Consider the following 13,410-nt stretch of genomic DNA (forward strand, 5'->3'; position numbering starts at 1 on the left):
AGTTGCAGCATCGATGAGTAATGCTTGTTTAAAATTGTCCATTAGTGTTGGTTGTCACACAGGTGAGGTTATCTGAAAGCTGAGTCATGGCAACTGGATTTCTTTCTTAGTACTGTACGTTAAAATGTTTTGCTACTCATCCAAGTAGCTTCTTCAGTCTGAGGAGAGTTGGTAGGAGTCACCTGATATCCCCTCCATGTTGGTTTCACTTCTCCCTGGTCTGAATAGGCTTGTTAGATCAGACCACAGCAGGAGCAATATAGTATACACAGTCCAATGCCAAGAGGAGTGTTCGGAGCTCCACATTGGAGAAACCAAACAGCCACTAAACAGGAAAATGGCCCAGCACAGGAGGGGCAATGGCTCAGGACCACAATCAGCAGAGTTCCTTCATTTGAAGGACAAAGGACACTCACTTGATGACCAAGATGTACTCATTTTGGACTGAGAAGACAGGTGGTTTGAGAGAGGGGTGAGGGAGGCCATACATGTGCATAGAGAAAATCCCTCACTCAACAAGGGTGGCGGCTTTAGACACAATCTTGATCCTATTTATCATGCTGCCCTTTCATCTGTCCCCAGAAAGATTAGAAACACACACCAGAAAGACCACTGTTAATGACTGTTAACTACCCATGACAATGGATGGAGAAGGATGGCAGAAGTGGGATTTTCACTCACATTGTCCATGTAACAAGCCTATTCAGACCAGGGGGAAGTAAAGCCAATGTGGAGGAGGATATATCAGAATCTCCTACCAACTCTCTTCAGACTGTAATAAGAAAGAAGTCCAGTTGTCATGACTCAGCTTCTAGGTACTGAGTCCTACAGTTATAACCTCTGGTTTTAAACAATAAAATACAACTCCTTGTGTCATTAATTGTCTTAGAGGCCTGATGATTGACGGGATTTCTACAGTGTAATGTAATTTAGTTTTTTAAAGGATTTAATGGCCATGGCTTTACACTCAGATATTCTGTGGAGTGCAACTGAGGTTTTTTTTAAAAAAGGATTCGTATTCCACCCCAAGAACTGCCATCCCTTGTTTTATACGTAAGGCTTCTTCACAAATACTGTAATGCTTTCCTTGTGCTGATGTATGCTAATAAAGAGGGGTGGGAAAATATGAAATATGAAGTAAGAATTGAAAAGAAATTCAGCAGTTTCAGATTTCCTTTTGAAAATATTAGTTTTCACCAAACTGAGAACAAGAGGAAGCTTATCCAGCTTTGGAAATCTATTTCTTTCCAAGATTTGCAATGTCTTTCTTGGCAAAGGAAAAGAAATGTGCAAAAACACATACTGGTATGTACAGTTGAAAAATGAAGAGGAATACACTTGACTTAGTCCATTGTAACAATGTAGGAAACAGAAATATACTAAGAAAAATACACAGAAAAGTATGTAGAGTAGGAAAAACATATATCAAAACACCTACAATTTTCATGGGGAAAAAAAAATCTGATCCTGAACCCAGGTGGGATAAAAATGAGAGCGGCATTCTGAAAAACATAATAAAAACAAAACTGTTGGATTTTTTTTGCTATCTCTATGAGACAAAAATCATGACTGCAGAAGAACTGCAGAAATTTAACAATCACAATGAAGATATTGAAATAGCTAGAGATTTTGTATACCTTGGATCAGTCATCAATCCAAATGGAGACTACAGCTAAGAAATTGGAAGAGGACTGAGACTTGAAAGAGCAGCAATGAATGAACTAGAAAAAAAATCATCAAGTGCAAGGATGTGTCATTGGAGACCAAGACCAAGAACATGCAGAGTCACCATACATGGGTGTGAAAGCTGGATAGTTAAGAAAGCTGACAGGGGAAAAAATGGCTTTGTTTGAAATGTGGTGCTGGAGGAGAGCTTTGCCGGACTGCTACAAAGATGAACAAATGGGTGCAAGATCAAAAGAAGCCTGAACTATACAGACAAAAATGTTGAAGCTGTCCTACTTCAGGCACATCATCAGAAGACAGGATTTTATGGAAAAGACAATAATGCTGGGAAAGGTGGAAGGCAGCAGGAAAAGAAGAAGACCACATATGAGATGGGCTGGCTCCTTAAAGGAACCCACAGGCTTGAGCTTGCAGGGGTATAGCAGAGCTGTTGAGGACAGGACATTTGGGAGATCACTCATGCATAGGTTGGCCATAAGTCAGAAGCAGCTTGATGGCACAAAACAGCAACAACATTATGAAATGTCCTTGAAACTCTGTAAACAGAAAAAGAACTACAGTATAGGTTCTACACTTCAGTTTGAGATTCAGATCAATGGCTAAATTGTGACCATTACTATAGCCGTCCTCTTTCCATTTTTCCTGGATTCAGCAAAGCCTATCAGTGTTGTAACTTTGGAATGTCTTCCCCGCATTGATTGCATCATTGCATGTGTCATTGCTATTACTTCAGAATGTCAGCTGAGGAACGTGGAGTATCCCAAGAACGTTCATGATTGTCCTAACCAAACATGGAAGACCAGTTGCAATTTTGACAGTGGCCCAAATGGTCAGCTCAGCATTTTGAACAGATGCCAACGCTTATAAAGCCCTTTCAAGCCACTGCCCAGACCAAAAAATTGTTCCAGTATAAAAGCAATTTTTCACTGAGCTAAGTGAATGCCTCTGCCACATGCGTGATGTCTTGCGTTTTTAGCGCCTGGCAAAACTCCATGCTCTGGCAGTGAACAAACAGCTGTCTTACTTTCGATGAAACAGAAGAAATTGCTCTTGGACTAATTGCTAAATTCTTTGAGAGAAGCGCAGAATATGAATAAAAAGATCTGTTATTGTCTTCTGTCCAAAGATTCTCTGAGCTTTGCATTGTAGATGTTTAGCCTGTTTGGTGAACTTTTTGCAACACGACCATTCCTCTGTATTTGGCTGAAATTCACTCCTGTGTCTCTACAGCACCTGGTGAAAAGAGTACAACCTGAGGAGGTCGGGCTGTCATGCTGAATGAAAGCCTTTAAAAGACTTTCATTTTAAAATAAAAGCCTTTTAAACACATAGAACTTCGCAAACACTTCGAGCCATCGGAAGGCTCTCCGCCCTATAAGCAAAGAAGGCCTTTTAAGGACCATGGAGCAAATGCCTCAAACATCAAAGTAAAAGACCTTCCTTCCTTCCTTCCTTCCTCCCTCCCTCCCCCCCCTTCCTTCCTCCCTTCCTCCCTTCCTCCCTCTCTCCCTCCCTCCCTCCCTCTCTCCCTTCCTTCCTTCCTTCCTTCCTTCCTTCCTTCCTTCCTTCCTTCCTTCCTTCCTTCCTTCCTTCCTTCCTTCCTTCCTTCCTTCCTTCCTTCCTTCCTTCCTTCCTCTTCTTCTTTTTTTGCTGACCATGGAAATGGATTGCTATGGGTGCAAACATTCCTGCTACAGCTCACATCCCACGTGGTCTTACCAACAGCATGCAAGACACATAGCAAGCTTTCCAGACCTCTGTTGCTACTGGGACTTGTCGAAGGCTCATTGCCAACTCACAGGGAAGTTTGTTGCCACTGCTCAAAAGGCTTGTACAGACAGAACGATGCTTCAAGGGGCAAGACAAATCCAAGTACCGTATATGTACCCACAAGCTTTCCCCCTCGTCCTCCCCCCCCACCTCCTTGCTCCTGGCACAGCATTTAAGCTGGTGTCCTAACCCTGCTCAAGATCTCCACCCATTCGGCATTTTAGTAGTGGCTGATGGGTGCTGAAGCCTGAAACATCTGGAATGTACCCTGTTGGGGGAGGCTTTCCACGCCACTATTTTGCCGCTGTTGTCTCACGTTACTCTTTTCCCACTCCATTCAAGCAGAAGCTACATTGCCTCCCGATCCAGAGTAAGTCAGGATTCTCTGCTCTCTAATGCCAATGAATAACTCCTCGGTATTGGTCAGCAGAGAAGGGTGAGGAGACATCTGACAGAAACCAGAGGTAATTAATTACTCCAGTGTAAAGAGGGCAGAAGTCACTTGATGATTGTGTCCAGAAATATTCGCATGAGCCATGAGCAGAGAATTATCCCTCGGGAACTGGACTCAAAGAGATATTTTCCCCTTACTCTTTCCCTTTCTCCTCTTCCTCAGATGTAAGCAAAGAGATGAGATTGGCTGGTCAATGAACCTTTTCTTAAGAAGCAAAGAACTGAGATGACACAGCTGTTTAAACACGCAGTTCTCTGAACCTACCAGAAACAACTTTGCTTTAAAATATACAAGGGACAAACAGGCTGAAATGAGGACCTTTAAAGGGAAACTTTGGAGTGAGACTGCTGGTCCTATTTGCTTCCTAGGGCCCAATGCCGGCCCTGCGTGCCTAGCACCAAGCTGTGTGCGAAGGTCATTGATTACCTGTGGTGGTTCACGTCTTTGTTTTTTCCCCATTCTTTCTTTCTTTCTTTCTGTCTACAGCAGAAATTCCACTTGCAACTGACAGATTTCTTAATTCTATCCCCTTTTGTGGTTATTCTACTAAACCAATGTTCTTTTCCTCGACTTTTTTTGTGGGGAGATAACATTTAGTTTCCCCTTAAAACAAGGTCAACTGTAGGACTAAGAAGTGCCCTTTAATTCCTATGGAGTGTTACAGTGTGAGTAGACCTTTTACTGAACACACCACCCACCCATTCCTTCCTTGCTTCTGTTATTTACTTCTTTCTTTGGTACCACTCATTTGTCCTGGCAAAGGGCAACAGAACCAGAGGAGGGAGAGGGGAACGCTGTGCCTTGCAGCTCAGCATCGTTTGAAATGAAAAAGGAGATTCTCCAAATGAAGTTTGGATGGACTCATATGCCTTATTCAAGTTAGAAGTGCTGGAACAAACAAGCCTCAAAATAACAGGAACCAAAAATATCAGGAGGGCAATGGGTCTCTCTAAAGATTTATAGGCTATAATGAGTAAGAAAACTAAACAGAAGAGTTTCTCAGCCTTTTTTCTTTCATATTCTACTTCCTCAGATTCCAAGCTGTGTACAGAGGTTGGCTTGAATGTCTGTCAGCTATTTCATCCCCCTCTGCAATGACTTTTTAAACCTTAGATCTGCGACCCAGCTTTCAAGTTTTCATTAACTCTCTAGTAGAGACATAGACTGTGGGCTGCTTCTGACTTACAAAACCCTTTTTTGTAACACCCCCCCCCCCAAATCCTGTGCCTCTGCTAAATCAGGACCGGCTGTGGTCTGCAGGGCTGTCATTGCTGCTGAGATGGTGCTAACAAAAGTGTTGGTTCCCTCCTTTCTGTTACTGGAGAGATGGTCCACCTAATACGTCATAGGACTCTATAGTGGAGGAGGACATGCTGAGACCTTCCCACATTGCTTCAGCTACAGCTGTGAAGGAACAGTGTCACCCCGGAATTGTTTCAGGCGCCAGTGCAAACCATCCAACAAAACTTTACCTATCCTTGCACTTTGTGTTAGTCTGGGGTTATATATTTCTCATTTCAGTGCTAGAAGCCTTCTGTTGATGAAGTAATTCCCTGACATTAAAGGCAGAGAAGACCTCATTGCCAAGACTTCTGCAGATTAATAATTCCTGACTATCAGGAGGGATAAAATAACAAGCCAAGGCAATGAGGCAATGCCAAATCTTTCTCACACTACAAATTATTCTGTTTGTAACTTGTGCCTTCCATGAATTTGATACTTCACTGGTGCCTATATGCTTTACAGCATCTTTGGCTAAAGTACTTAGGAAAGAATATAAAGGGAAGACATGAGTTAATCTTGGAATTCAGAATATTCAAGGGTTCTTTTTTGATGGCAAAGTAAATAGTGCTGCTTCCTACGGAAGTTTCCCAGAACATTTAACTGAGGTGCTGGTTTGATGTATTCTTGGGTATTTTGAGTTTCTATTATGTTTTAATGGTTCTCACTCCTATATTAAAGAGAAATACTGTACCTTCTCCATTTTACTTTACCTACAAAATTATAAGTATAATTTTTAAAAAACTTCAAGCTAATTCTATCTGGAACATGAAGAGCTACAGCTGTTTGCAGCAAAGTGTGGAAGATGTTGTCCCGACCTGATACAGAGCTATTAAAGATATGGAGTATTTTGGGAAAATACATTTCCCACCCTTATTCAGCACTAACACAGAGATTCAAACACTGACTTTTAATTCAGAAAGCCTCCAAAAATAAATCTGTCAATTTATGTTTTCGGTTCAGATTGTCTACAATCTCAAGGTTTTCCCTCTCCCACATGCAGTAATATGTAAATACTAGTAAAATGTTATGAAGAACCAACTGTAATGAAATTTCCACCATCCTTATTATTAAGCAGTTTTATTTCTTTATATTGTATTTTATTAGGTAGGCTTTTGTAATGATTTTTATTGTGCTGGCTTTGCTCATTTTATCAATTGTGGATTACTTTTTTGCAAGTTATTCTTTAATGTTATTAGTTCCTTATTGCCCTGCTTTTTTTTAAAAAAAGAGCACAGCACTTTGGAAACATATTTGTTGTATCTCCTGTTAAATAGAAGTAATGAATAATCTGCTTTGCATTGCTTGTTAACAGCTATAATCCATATTGGGGTCCTCACTTCTCCAACCAAGGAAAGTTCAAGGACAGCTTTATAGTTTTAGTTTCTCTAAGAGATCAGCATACCAGAGGTATGGCTGGATGACATTGGGAAGGGCTAGATTAGAGACCAGGAGCGATCTAGTCTGAGTTGCTTTTAAACTGCTTGGAATGGTGGAGCTTGGTTAGATTGCTCCCTCCGTTCACATGGAAATTGCTCCTGCAGCCCCTATAGTTGTGATCTAGTCAATCCCAGGTTTGTGTTAGATCACTCCCGTTGGGTCCATTTGGTTGCAATACACGCCTCTTCTTGTTGCTCACCTCCTGCCTTCTCTTTTGCAATAGCTATTAACCAGCGGGGAAGCAAGCTGCTTCCATTTGCTTGCAGGTGGATATTAATGTTGACTTTTTATGCCCACACAGAGGGGGTGGGTACCGAGTGCCATATTTAGCCTTGTATTTCTTCTTTTCTCTTTCTTTTAAAAATGATATTTGGCAAGTGGCATTCATAGGCATCCTTCAGTCTCGAGATGCTATGGTAACATGCTCTGTATGGAGGACTTGGAACAGCATCTAGTGTTTTGACGCTGTACGCAAAGCTGGAATATCCTCTCCAGGGCACAAAGCTTGGGTTAAATAATATGGAGGATAGATTGTTACCCAAGCAGCAAATCCCCCCTCTCCACATCACTGAAATCGTCCAATGGAAAGGCAAGAGCCAATACAACTGGTTTCAGCAATGTTGCAGGAGTTGACAAAATGACACGAACTGCCTTGGGACTCCAGTTCCGGATTTTGCCTCAAGGTTAAGTCCTGAAGCCTTTTCCATCAGTGGATATAGCCACAAGGCAGTGGAAGTTTGAAGTCCTAGATGGGCTGCCTTCCAAGGCTGAATGAGTCCCTCCTACACAGCCTGTTCCCTCATGGCATGGAGGCCGATGGCAGCGCTTCAGTGGGGGTTTGAAATCGGAGTTTTCCTTCTCCTAGATGGGCTGCCTTCCCAGGCTAATGGGTCCCACCTACCCGGCCTGCTCGCTCATGGCATAGAGGCCGATGGCAGTGCCTCAGTGGGGGTTTGAAGTCAGAGTTTTCCTTCTCCTATATGGGCTGCCTTCCAGGGCTGAACGGGTCCCATCCAACACGGCCTGTTCCCTCATGGCATGGAGGACGATGACAGCGTCTCAGAGGGGGTTTGAAGTCGTTTTCCGTTCCTAAGCACAAGCCGCTGACAAAGTGCTGGATGAAGCTGCATTTCATCTTCCATTTCTGATGATGGTGTCATGCCTCCAATTTTGTATCTTCTTCAGAGTCGTTGAAACTTGTGGTCACTGGTGATCCTTCCCCACCACCTATTTCAGTCTCCAAACTGTTAGAGTACTTCACCTGATATTTTGTTGGAGGAAAGCTCTTCTGCTTTTTGCACTTTTTTGTTTTTCAGAAGTTACCACTTTATTGCAGAAGTTTTTGGTAGTTAAATTAGGCTGTTAAAGCAGCCCTTTAGGATCCAAAAAACAAAGATATATTTTAGGATGCTCAATAGGATGCTTCAGGAAACCTACAAGCAGATTTTTAAGAGTACCTGGAAGAAAACTTTCCTCACCCACCTCTATGTCAGAAGCATCCTGCTCAGTCCAGTGAAATAGATTTGACTTCCTCACCCCAGTTGTTTTGTTGGAGGAAAGGTCTTCTGTCTTTTCCACTTTTTGGTTTTCAGGAGTTGTTGCCAAGCTGCTTTCCTCTGTTGAGGACATGATGACTCTGCCTAAAGTCCCTGCTGGAGACTTTATAAAGTTGACGAAAAGTGACATCACAAAGTGTGGTCAAGGTATTGTTACCTGGTGTGGGGGTGCCATTCCCAAGGTTGCTAAGCCACATGGGTGTTGTAGAGTACCTGCGCAAACATCAGTCCTGTTCATGGGAGGCAATAGGGCTGCAGCTTTAATGAGAAACTGGGGAAGAAACCTTTTCAAGGGACCATCGGCGTAACTATGCAAGTGGCATAACATTGTTTCATAGCTGAAGAACTGTAAGTCACCCTTTGGCTCCCTTCATTTCAAAAATATATTTCCCTATTTAAAAAAAATATTACTGCCTGCTGTATTATTGTGATACGTAGTCTTCATTGACAGATGTTGAGCAATGTGTACATTGCTAAAGTAGCAGACAATAAGTGTGTAAAGGCATAGCTGCACAGTCAAAATATCATCTTCAGCCCTATACTTTATATTATTCAAGTGGAATAGCACAATAGTGAAAAATAAAACCTGAAAATAAGACCTAATCTGAGGTGATTTTTTAGGATGCTCATAATATAAGCCCTACCACAAAAATAAGCCCCAGCATTGTGCAGCTACCAGAAGAAGATGACATGATTATATTTGAAGAAAAGTAGATTGTTTTACACGAAAAAAAAATCCCCTGAAAATAAGCCCTACTGCGTTTTATGGAGCAAAAATTAATATAAGACCCTGTCTTATTTTCAGGGAAACATGGTAGAATTTAAAAATAAAATAAAATAGAAACAAAAATGCCCCCTTTCACTTCAAAATAGAATGAAGGGTGCCATCTGCAGTCCCAACCAGATCACACCCACCTCTACACATCACCACCGATGTGACCAGGTTTCAGCAGTGGCCAGGAGTGCATTTGCACAATTAAAAATAGTGTGCCGGCTGCACCCATTTCTAAAGAGGTCTGACCTAGCCATGGTAACACATGCCTTAGTTACTTCCTGGCTGGACTACTGTAACATGTTCTATGTGGGGCTGCCTATGGAAAGTGTCAAGAAACTTCAGTGGGTCCAAAATGCAGCAAACAGATTAATGACTGGGGCTGCTTACAGGGATCAAACAATGCACTGTTACAGCAACTCCACAGGCTCCTGATCCATTTCTGGACACAATTCAAAGTGCAGGTTCTAACTTATAAAGCCTTAACCAGCTTAAGTCCAAGATATCTCAAAGACCATGTCTTCGATTTTGAGCCTGCAGGTGTTCAGATCATCAGGAGAGGCATTTCTCTCGGCCCCACCACCTGCACAGGTGTCTTTGGTGGGGACACAAGAGAGGACCTTCTCTGTTGCTGCTCTCAAACATTGGGACTCCCTCCCACAGGAGGCCAGGCTGGGCCCATCTTTGCTGTTCCTTCCGCAAGCGGGCAACGACCTTTCTCTACAGGCAAGCTTTCCCTCAGGGACTGGCTGCCTGAGTGGGATATTTAAATGGATTGTTACGCATTCTTGCTTTGAACATATTTTTTGTATTTATCATATTATTTTTATTATTTCCCCAATAGTATAAGTTTGTTCCTTTTTAGTATTTATATAGTTGTTTTAGCTTTAAATATTGTTTTGTGATGATGTAAGTCGTCTTTGATCCTTTTGAGGGAGAAAGGTGGGGTTAAATAAATAAAATAAATAGGAAGAACATTCCCACCACCACCACCAACCCCACACTGGAGTGGTCTAGAGACAATCGCACAGCAAGGAAACTGTGTTTAATTGGACCAATCTTCATTGTTCCAAATAAGCAGTAGTCTCCAGTCCTAGACCAATCTGGAATGGATTTGTCCCAATTCGGGATGGGTTGGAATCCTCTGTCAAGAACATCATGTAGTCAATGTTTTTTAGAGCAATCCCAACTATTCCAGCGGGAGGCTACAGAGCAGGATAAACTCCTATGTAGCTGGCCTCTTTGTTCATTTTGTAATACTGATTTATCTACAAATATAGACACTTGCTAAAAAGGTAACACTGGAGCAAATAAGACCATGGAAAGAAAGGAAGTTTCTGTAGAAATCCGGCAGGTGGAGGCCACTTATTGGTGAGCAGGATCAGGTAGCAACTCCCATTTCCAAAGAAGCAACCAAAACTCTTCAAAACAATACACCTTCATCAAAGACTGATATTTCAGACATTCTCCATGCCAAGAATGTATATTTTTTCGGGGGGGGGGGAGCAGGCAAATTCAAACATACAAAGTGTTAGTTTCTGTCTGTGTCTTGAAGATAGGGTGCGGCTCCAGAGTCTTTGCATTCTGCACTTTTTATGTAATCACGAGAGCTTTTAGGGAACCCTCTCTTGTGCACACCGACTGGCAGACTGTAACCCTGGCAGTGCCTGCCTCTTTAAACACAGTTCAACACCACCGGTCACAGACTGAATTTACCTCTCCTTGTTAGAGACCAAAACCTCTCAATCTTTGTGATAAGCCAGGTGTCACATCATGATGTCTGCATTATGTGGCCCAACACAGCAGAACAGCCTCTAATGATATAACTCTCCTGGTACCTGGTCATAGCAGCTGTTGCCTGTGTAGCGGCATCAACAAAAACAGGTACTGTGACACTAAAGCAATATTTTGGATTAACTTCTGATGCCAGGATGATTCTGTAAATCATGCAGGATTGGCACAAATGCTATTGTCCACCATACTCATATTTATTTGCCCAAACAGTGAGTCATGAAACCAGTCCACATGGTAACTAGTTAACTGCCTTACTTCTAGTCAGTTGATTATCTACTTGAACAAATATGATAGCATCTCTTTGCATGGGAGTGTTTATTGATAACCAGCATGTTTTTCAGCTAAACATCTATTGGAGTGGGTGGAAGTTGTTCAAAAACATCCTTTTGTATGCTATTGTAGATGACTTCCACCTCTACTTCAAAAGATGGTCACCCACATTAAAACTCTTTCGCTAGGTGTAGATGAGACTCAAACCTAGTTTTTTGAGGCAGCCGATAATAAACGCATTAGTTCATTTGTCCTCAGCAAGCGAAACAACTTTGCACTGTTTTCAAACTGAGGGTGAGATGTTATCAGAATAAGTCAGCTACCAAGGAAATGGTTTATGCTCGTAGCTTACACAGAAGTCTGATGCTGAGAATGTGTTTTGAAAGGAGGAACAGTGGTCTGATTAGGCAGTAAAATACAACAGTTGTTAAATGGTTTGTATGTGTTTGTGGGCGCGTTGAAAACATAAGAGGCTCTCAGTAAGTTTTTAGAGTGCCAATGAAGATTTTAGTGTGAACACAAAATTTAAAATATGTCTGTGTATAGATGCTGTTTCTAATGCGTCATTTTTGAAACTCTGCATGTAAAGCAGGATGTTCCGAATATGAGGGGAGAGGGTGGTGGGAAGTAGTAAAAGTCAAGTGAACTAATTATAGTTAGCTGACACTTGGAAACAGGTATGATATTAAGAATGAACTAGTGCTGAACAAGTGAATCCCTAGAGCCTCTGGAACTGCAACTGAGGTGCTAAAACAACAGCTGGCTTGTAAAAGGTTAAGGTTCCAGGATCATCTGTCATGCAAAGTTTCGTAAAACCAACATATTTTGCATGGCACAACATGCAGTTAAGCAAACACTAGTTGTGGATATGCCGCACTGCTTCTATATGCAAAAAAGCGGAGCCCAAAGGTCTGTTCATGGTTGAAAATGGATCCCTCCTAAAATGACAACGTTTCTTACCTGTCTGATTAGAAACAGCATGGTGATCATAAGGACTGGTTTAGGACATCTCCCAGAGCATTGCTTCATGTTGGGGAAGAGGGCTTCGTGTCCAGGGTAATCCAGAGTGACAAACCTGTTCACCAAGGCAAGTTACTGGTCCACACCACACAGTTCACTTGTGATCTTCAGCAACCTTGGCTACACCCACTCTGCTCTGTGAAAGAATCTCCACTTTCAAACATTGACTAGCTATCAGAATATTTCCTGCCTCTCAGAGAGAAAAACAGCAGATAACAAATATGCTCCAACTTGCAAAAGTCCTAGAGTCTGGGTTCCCTTGGCTTCTTCTTTGTTGAAGGGGGAAAAAAGGAGAAGGAGAAAAGTCAGAGAGAATTTATTGTAAACTCTACAAGCACATCTGCTTTTTGTTGCTGATCTTCTTAGCCAATGAGGTGCAAGAAAAATATCACGAAGCATCCAGGACTGGAGTTTGTTCTCATGGCATTACAAGTCTCCTCTGATTCGGAAGGGATTTCGTATCACCAGGAAACTTTATCGGGAAGGCACTTGCTAAAAAGGTAACACTGGAGCAAATAAGACCATGGAACGAAAGACAGTTTCTCCAGAAATCTGACAGATGGAGGCCACATCTTGGTTAGCTGCCAATGTGCAGGCAGCTGCTCTTCCCCCCCTGAGGTGACTGGACAGCAACTTGAAATATGTCAGCGATCGCCGACTAAAAGGAAATTAAGCACGCCCAGTCTCTGCACATCTCCCTTAGGGCTGAACAAGAAGAATATGGGAGTAAATCCTGTTCACCTGCTAACTTTCTTGCATGTCACCAGGACAATGAAACAGAAAAGTGTTTTAAAATATATATATTATTCTTATTTTTTTCTTTGTCCTTATAGCATTTGATTTTTTTACAATTGGCTTGACCCAACTGTTTTACAGGAGATAAAACATCTTAGTACAAATAACTGAATGCAGCGGTAAAGTGTTACAGCCTATCCTTCATGGAAATCTGGCTTTTAAAAATATTTGTACTGTATATAAATAATATACCCTGGAACCAATGACAAAGTAAAAAAATTGAGTCCATGATGGATCACCTTATGGAAAATAACTCCAGTTATACTGCAGCAACATGGTGTGTTATTTCTTACTCATGAAATGAAAGATGACATGAGCAAAAATCTGCAGTTCATGCAACTTTGGATTAGCTATGCTTCAAAGCATAATAAAACTATCTGATCAGTACTGGGCAGTGGGTCAGTCAAACACAGTTATTTCTCAGAGAGACAGAGAGCCTAATTTTGATTCTGTGCTTGGTATTATAGGTCTGTGGCTTTAAAAAGTCACAGAGTTTGGCATGTTTTCATATAGGGGTGCAGGCCTCATGTGGCCCTTTAGGGTTTATGTAAGTAAAACACCAGAGCGAGCAG

The 13,410-nt window shown here is 41.9% G+C and overlaps 1 protein-coding gene across 1 annotated transcript in view; it reads right to left on the minus strand.

The window, feature by feature from the left end:
* The window catches only part of GLP2R (glucagon like peptide 2 receptor), a 49,725-nt gene extending 36,998 nt beyond the window's left edge, over positions 1-12,727 (minus strand). The window contains exon 1 of the mRNA XM_020785990.3: positions 11,984-12,727. Coding sequence (XP_020641649.3) covers positions 11,984-12,052 — 69 coding nt within the window. The 5' untranslated portion in view covers positions 12,053-12,727. The remainder of the gene's footprint in view (positions 1-11,983) is intronic.
* Between the last annotated feature and the right edge of the window lie 683 nt (positions 12,728-13,410).

Source organism: Pogona vitticeps, chromosome 2, assembly GCF_051106095.1.
Source record: "Pogona vitticeps strain Pit_001003342236 chromosome 2, PviZW2.1, whole genome shotgun sequence".
NCBI classification, from domain to species: Eukaryota; Metazoa; Chordata; class Lepidosauria; order Squamata; family Agamidae; genus Pogona; species Pogona vitticeps.